This window comes from Salvelinus namaycush, chromosome 11 (assembly GCF_016432855.1).
Source record: "Salvelinus namaycush isolate Seneca chromosome 11, SaNama_1.0, whole genome shotgun sequence".
Taxonomy (NCBI): Eukaryota; Metazoa; Chordata; class Actinopteri; order Salmoniformes; family Salmonidae; genus Salvelinus; species Salvelinus namaycush.
In genome coordinates this window covers 34,960,675-34,968,168 of record NC_052317.1, presented here as the reverse complement: position 1 = coordinate 34,968,168, position 7,494 = coordinate 34,960,675, and the positions used below count along the sequence as shown (strand labels likewise).

General features: G+C 42.7%; 1 protein-coding gene across 1 annotated transcript in view; it reads right to left on the bottom strand.

Annotated features, from left to right (window-relative positions):
- mcm6 (minichromosome maintenance complex component 6) overlaps positions 1-6,073 on the bottom strand; it is a 12,713-nt gene extending 6,640 nt beyond the window's left edge. The window contains exons 1-9 of the mRNA XM_039004270.1: positions 5,892-6,073; positions 5,326-5,472; positions 3,488-3,598; positions 3,295-3,382; positions 3,020-3,181; positions 2,572-2,737; positions 2,325-2,470; positions 1,908-2,058; positions 1,647-1,788 (exon numbers count right to left, since the gene is read on the bottom strand). Of these exons, the coding sequence (XP_038860198.1) occupies positions 1,647-1,788; positions 1,908-2,058; positions 2,325-2,470; positions 2,572-2,737; positions 3,020-3,181; positions 3,295-3,382; positions 3,488-3,598; positions 5,326-5,472; positions 5,892-5,989 (1,211 nt within the window). The 5' untranslated portion in view covers positions 5,990-6,073. The remainder of the gene's footprint in view (positions 1-1,646; positions 1,789-1,907; positions 2,059-2,324; positions 2,471-2,571; positions 2,738-3,019; positions 3,182-3,294; positions 3,383-3,487; positions 3,599-5,325; positions 5,473-5,891) is intronic.
- Positions 6,074-7,494: the final 1,421 nt, after the last annotated feature.

Genomic DNA, 7,494 nt, shown 5'->3' with positions numbered 1-7,494 from the left:
GAGTGTACAGGTGTAGTGTGGGTATAGGGGGAGGTGTAAGGCTAGGAGACAGAGTGTACAGGTGTAGTGTGGGTATAGGGGGAGGTGTAAGGCTAGGAGACAGAGTGTACAGGTGTAGTGTGGGTATAGGGGACAGTGTGTAAGGCTAGGAGACAGTGTACAGGTGTAGTGTGGGTATAGGGGGAGGTGTAAGGCTAGGAGGCTGAGAGTGTACGGGTGTGGTGTGGGTATAGGGGGAGGTGTAAGGCTAGGAGGCTGAGAGTGTACGGGTGTGGTGTGGGTATAGGGGGAGGTGTAAGGCTAGGAGGCTGAGAGTGTACGGGTGTGGTGTGGGTATAATGGGGATGTGTCGGTGGTTTTGTGTGAGGGTAGATGGGTAATGTGCAAGTGAGTAGAGGCACAAGTGTGGAGGCTAAAGGGTGGAGGGATTCACTTGAGGAATGATTTTTGACAGAGGAGTCTCATACAGTGCCTTCAGAAAGTATTCACACCCCTTGACTTTTCACACATATTGCTGTGTTACAGCCTGAATTTGAAATGTTTTAACTTGAGATATTTGGTCACATACATCAAAGTGGAATTGTGTTTTCCCAAAAAAAATGTAACTCATCACAAATGAAAAGCTGAAATGTCTTGAGTCAGTAAGTATTCAACCCCTTTGCTGTGGCAAGACTAAACAAAGTTCAGGAGTAAGTCACATAATAAGTTGCATGGACTCTTTGTGTGTGCAAAACTAGTGCTTAATATGATTTTTGAATGACTACCTCATCTCTGTACCACACACATACAATTATATGTAAGGTCCCTCAGCCAGGAATTGAATTTCAAACACAGATTCAGCCACAAAGACCAGGGTGCTTTTCCAATGCCTCGCAAAGAAGGGCACCTATTGGTAGATGGGTCAAAATAAAAAAAGCAGACATTGAATATCTCTTTGGGCGTGGTGAAGTTATTAATTACACTTTGGATGGTGTATCAATACACCTCGTCACTACAGGCGTCCTTCCTAAATCAGTTGCTGGAGAGGAAGGAAACCGCTCAGGGATTTCACCAAGAGACCATTGGTGGCTTTAAAACAGTTTAATGGCTGTGATAGGAGAAAATTGAGGATGGATCAACAACATTGCAGTTACTCCACAATACTAACCTAATTGACAGAGGGAAAAGAAGGAAGCCTGTACAGAATATAAATATTCCAAAACACCCATCCTGTTTGCAACAAAGCACTAAAGTAATACCTCAAAAAATATGGCAAAGAAATTAACTTTTTGTCCTGAAAGTGTTACATTTGGGGCAAATCCAATACAACACATTACTGAGTACTAGTCTCCATATGTTCAAGCATAGTGATGGCTGCATCATGTTATGGGTATGCTTGTAACCGTTAAGGATTGGGCAGTTTTTCATCATAAAAAACCCCAGAATGGAGCTAGATATTTCTGTATTTCATAAATAAATAAAAAATGTCTAATAACATGATTTCAATTTGTGATTGTGTGTAAGATGGGTGAGGAAAAAAATACAATATTTAATCAATTTTGAATTCAGGTTATAACACAACAAAATGTAGAATAGCCTAAGTCAAGGCCCTGTACATGTAGGTAGACAGTGTGGAGTGTATAGTGTGCAGGGTGTAGAGGTCTTACTTGAGGAACTGGCTCTTAGCGGTAGAGGGGTCTCCGACAATGCAGACGTTGACATCTCCTCTGAGAGACGTTCCCTCCATGGTGGTCTTAGGAACACCCCCAAACAACATCAACAGGATACCACGCTTCACCTCATCGTTACCTACACAAACACACATTACACACACACACACACGTTATACACATTTTGCACACACACACAGAATACCACATGCAAAGGCTGTGGTAATAACATAGTAGTAGTAACAGTGTAGTACTGACCGTGTATAGTTGGGAACAGGCTGGTGCCGAGGTTGTGGTAGAGGTTCTTGTCTTGGCTCATCTCAAACACCTTCTCCCACTCCTGAACTGACATCTGGCTTTTGATGCTCTCTGCTGTCTGATCCTCATCACGCAGCTCCTTCCCTCCAAACTACACACACACACACACGCACGATTACAACTCCCTTCAAACAAATGTTGTACATGCATGCATTACATGTATACTAGTTTGTAGCCTGAAGTAGTGTGAGTGTGTGTGTCTCGATGGTTGGGTGAGTGTGTGTCGATGTTTGCGTGTGTGTGTATGTGTGTGTCTCGATGTTTGGGTGAGTGTGTGTCGATGTTTGGGTGTGTGTGTATGTGTGTGTCTCGATGGTTGGGTGAGTGTGTGTGTCGAAGTTTGTGTGTGTGTTGTACCCTGGGGTTGGTAGGAGCCACATGGCAGGCGAGGAAGGCCAGTCTGTAGGACAGCTCTCTGACACCCAATGCTTTAAGACCGCGAAGGCCCTCGTTCTCATAACCCTGTCTCCCTCCTACACGGGAACTGGTCTCTGCTCGCACACCTAGAGAGATGGGAAATTAGTCCTGTTGTGTGTCTGTATGACCTGTGTACGTGTCATGCCAGTGTGTGTGTGTGTGTGTGTTTGTTTGTGTGTGTACATACCTGCGGTGCTGAGCTGGGAGACGTCGGGAACCACTATGAGTGAGCCAGTGATATCACAGCGGTCTCCGGCCTGGGCCGTCTCCACAGCCTCAGCCCTCAGAATCACCTCTAGAGAGCGGGGGATGGACCCTCTGGGCAGCTCTGCCTGGGTCTCCTGGATACGCACCTACACACACACACAGAGGTTAGACATACACACGCATAACACACACAAGTTTCAGACTCAGACACACACACACACGTAACATTACTGACACACAAACAATCACACGCGTGCCTTCCTACTATTCTGAAGAGGACCAAGTTGTTGAGGTGACGAAGTTAATTAGATGATATCTGACAGAATTCTCGAGCCGACTAGGTGAAAAATCAGACGTTGTTCCCTTGAGCAAGGCACTTAACCCTAATTGCTGTAAGTCACAAAATGACAAAAAATGTAAATGTCTACCTTCTGGAAGTCGATGAACTTGGAGCGGTGTGTGTCTAGGTGGAAGCGAGCGCGGTTGCTGCAGACGGGGTTCCTGCAGACGGTGGGCGGTGCGTACTTGAACTGCTGGGGCACGTCCGGACACACCCCCTGGCAGTCCAGACACAGGAACGTCCCGCTCACCTGATGGAGGCAAAACAGAGAGGATCAGACACAGATGTCATACATCTCAAGAGTTTTTAGGAAGCATTATTTGGCCTCACTCACAAGCTGTGGGTATACGGTGTGTGACTCACCAGTTCTGGGTGTACGGGGTGTGTCCTCACTACCTGTGCACTGATCCGCACCAGAGAGCCGATACGCAGGGAGGACAGCTCACGGATCCTATAACACAAAACAAACACTGTCAGATCACACACAAAACATCTTAGAGAACAGAACACCATTTGTGTGACTTGAAACATTTGTCTTCAGGTATGTGTCTCTTACTTGTGTCTGGTGGGCAGGTCCTGAATGGCCAAGTAGAACTCCTTATTCACTGGGACATTCCCATGATCCCTAGCAAAGTTCCTCACCGCACGGCAAAGGAAGGGATACACTCTGAAGTGGAGGAGAGGTAGAAGCAGAAAGAAGAATAGAGAGCTTGTTAGGTGGACATAGTAACGCTAAGATCTTCAATAACATGAACACACAAAGGTTCTAAGTAGAGCTCGACAAATCGGTATGGTCGATTAATTAGGGTCGATTTCAAGTTTTCATAACAATCGGTAATCGCCATTTTTGGACACCGATTATGGTCGATTACATTGCACTCCACGAGGAGACTGCGTGGCAGGCTGACCACCTGTTACGCAAGTGCAGCAAGGAGCCAAGGTAAGTTGCTAGCTAGCATTAAGCGTATCTTATGAAAAACAATCAATCTTACCATAATCACTAGTTAACTACACATGGTTGATGATATTACTAGTTTAAATAGCTTGTCCTGTGTTGCATATAATCAATGCGGTGCCTGTTAATTAATCATCGAATCACAGCCTACTTCGCCAAACGGGTGATGACTTAACAAGCGCATTTGCGAAAAAAGCACTGTCGTTGCACCAATGTACCTAACCATAAACATCAATGCTTTTCTTAAAATCAATACACAAGTATCTTTTCTGAAACCTGCATATTTAGTTAAAATAAATCAATGTTAGCAGGCAATATTAACTAGGGAAATTGTGTCACTTCTCTTGTGTTCTGTGCAAGTAGAGTCAGGGTATATGCAGCAGTTTGGGCCGCCTGGCTCGTTGCGAACTGTGTAAAGACCATTTCTTCCTAACAAAGACTGTACTTAATTTGCCAGAATTTTACATAATTATGACATAACATTGAAGGTTGTGCAATGTAACAGCAATATTTAGACTTAGGGATGTCACCCGTTCGATAAAATACGGAACAGTTCAGTATTTCACTGAAAGAATAAACGTTTTGTTTTCGAAATGATAGTTTCCGGATTTGACCATATTAATGACCTATGGCTCGTATTTCTGTGTGTTTATTATAGTTTATTATATTATAGTTAAGTCTATGATTTGATATTGATAGAGCAGTCTGACTGAGCGGTGGTAGGCAGCAGCAGGCTCATAAGCATTCATTCAAACAGCACTTTCCTGCGTTTTCCAGCAGCTCTTTGCAATGCTTGAAGCACAGCTCTGTTTATGACTTCAAGCCTATTAACTCCCGAGATTAGGCTAGCAATACTATAGTGCCTATAAGAACATCCAATAGTCAAAGGTAAATGAAATACAAATGGTATAGAGAGAAATAGTCCTATAATTCCTATAATAACTACAACCTAAAGACTCATGCTAAAAGGAACCACCAGCTTTCATATGTTCTTCTGAGTAAGGAACTTAAACGTTAGCTTTTTTACATGGCACATATTGCACGTTTGCGTTCTTCTCCAACACTGTTTTTGCATTATTTAAACCAAATTGAACATGTTTCATAATTTATTTGAGACTAAATTTATTTTATTTATGTATTATATTAAGTAAAAATAAAAGTGTTCATTCAGTATTGTTGTAATTGTCATTATTACAAATATATATATAAAAATCGGCCGATTAATTGGTATCAGATTTTTTTTGGTCCTTCAATTAATCGGTTATCGGTGTTGAAAAATCATAATCGGTCGACCTCTAGTTCTAAGTGTTCTGTTAGAGTTTGGGGAGGGCCTTATAAAGGTCTATGACCAAAACATCACACTGTTCTATTTTATGGAGTGTAGTGCCCCTCCTAAGATTGAATGAGGGATTTAAATATGATCCTAGATCTGTAGCTACCTGTAGAACTCCTCCTGGACGGTGGTTGCCAGTTCCTGATTAAATCCTTCCAGATCAGTGAAGGAGACCAGCAGAGTGTTTCTCTCTGGCCTGATCAGCTCCTCAGCATCACGGACATACTTCACCTCACCGTCTGCTGTCTGGTACCTACACACACACACACACACACACACACACACACACACACACACACACAGAGACACACACATAAATAGAACCTTTTTATTAGTTGTATGCATCCCATTTTGATGTATAACTGATGTATAACTGTGGTTATAGAAGACTAGTATGAAGCTAGACTGGATATGTTAGACATGCACATCGTGTTAGCCAACTCCAACTAGCTTGTAAGCTAAGTTAGCCAGCTAGCTAGGTTTCAACAGTTCCAAAAACTTGGTAAAATACGATTAAAATAGTTAGTTAGCACACTATTAATAAAGTAAATCCAGCCATAACATTGACGTTTAGCTATATGATACAGTTTTGATAGCTATCCAATAGCTATTAGCTAGCTAGCTAACAATGTACCAAGAACAATAACATTATCATGTCATTATTTCACTTACTCTTCTAAGAAAGCCTGGAAAAGCTTCTGGCATTTCTCTGCCAACTCGTCCTTCACCATCTGTCCCGCATTTTCCTGAGTCGGCTGTACAAGATCCATATTTTCACTGGATTAAAACAAAAATATGAATATATGAAATAGTTTCTAAAGTCTCTACCGTCTCCTTTCGACTGTACAACGCACGCTGTGGGAAAGAAAGTGCATTTTCCGCGCGAAAACCAGGACCATGTGACATTTGGCGCGACATAGTCGACCAATTACATCGTTGTATCTTGAACCATGCAAACGTGTGAAGAATTATAGCCAATCAAAAGTTGGTATGCAAATTTAGAACGACCTTCTCCTTCCCCATGGCTTCCATGCTAGAAAATGTATGCGTTATGACCATTTGCGGTTGTCACTAGTTACCGCAGACACAAAGTCAAAATGGTCTATATCGTAAAAATTCATGAAAACAAAAATGTGCTTTTTGGTCTTAATTTAAGGTTGGGGTTAGGAATAAGATTATCCGTGTGGTTAAAGTGTGGATTAAGGTTAGGGTTAGGTTTAAAATCAGAGTTTAAGAAGATAACTTGTAGAAATAGGTGGGGTTTAGCCATAATCATAACTTTGTGGGTGTGGTAACTAGTGATGACCGGACTGCGTGGACAGACCTAGGACCAGCTTCCCTTCCCACTCCTTGTATAAAGGTGGAACGCGCAAAACGGACCTTAGACAGTTAATAAAGTGTAATATCGTTACCGTGATGGAAGCAACTTTGTGTATTTTCCCATAAAATGAAAGAGCGTACTAGTGGTAGCTACATCCAGAATGTTGGTGGGGTGCAGTTCTGCGGTTTCTCCACTGGATGTAGCTGTTGAACTGACAGAGCATGTTCTCAAGTGCAGCATTGTCATATTCTTGTAGTGATAAGGTTTTGTAAAAACTGGGATTTTGTGGTTTTAACAGGGGAAGGACAAGGACCATAGTTTGCCAGTTCTCCCTGGCAAGTGCCCTCCTCTCCCATCTCTTCTTCATAAACAGTAGCCAACACGAAAATGGAGGATGTCTACCTGTCATTCACCAATCCTGGTCTTTCATATAATTGGTGCAGTTGAAGGGAGAGGAGACAGTATTGGGATGTCATGTACACCTTTTCCCATGTCCTTCATGTACACTGTTCTGAAAACACCGGACCGGTGATAAGCAATACGGTGGATGCTTACCAGGTGCTTGTTTGCTTTTACCTGCTCAGTTCTTTCACACCAGAGCATATAAAGGAGAGGAAGCCCCTTTATACTGTTAAGATGAAGCCCATTTCTTTCTGACTTTCCCACGATTGTTCAGTCTCACCAACAGGAAACTATCGGTCTTGACTTGACCAGACCATCTGTAGGCAGTAGCCTACCACACACACACACACACACACACACACACACACACACACACACACACACACACACACACACACACACACACACACACACACACACACACACACACACACACACACACACACACACACACACACACACACACACACTTTGTTACATTACAGCCTTATTTATTTATGTTTTTTCCCTCATCAATCTACATACACACAATACTCCATAATGACAAAGAAA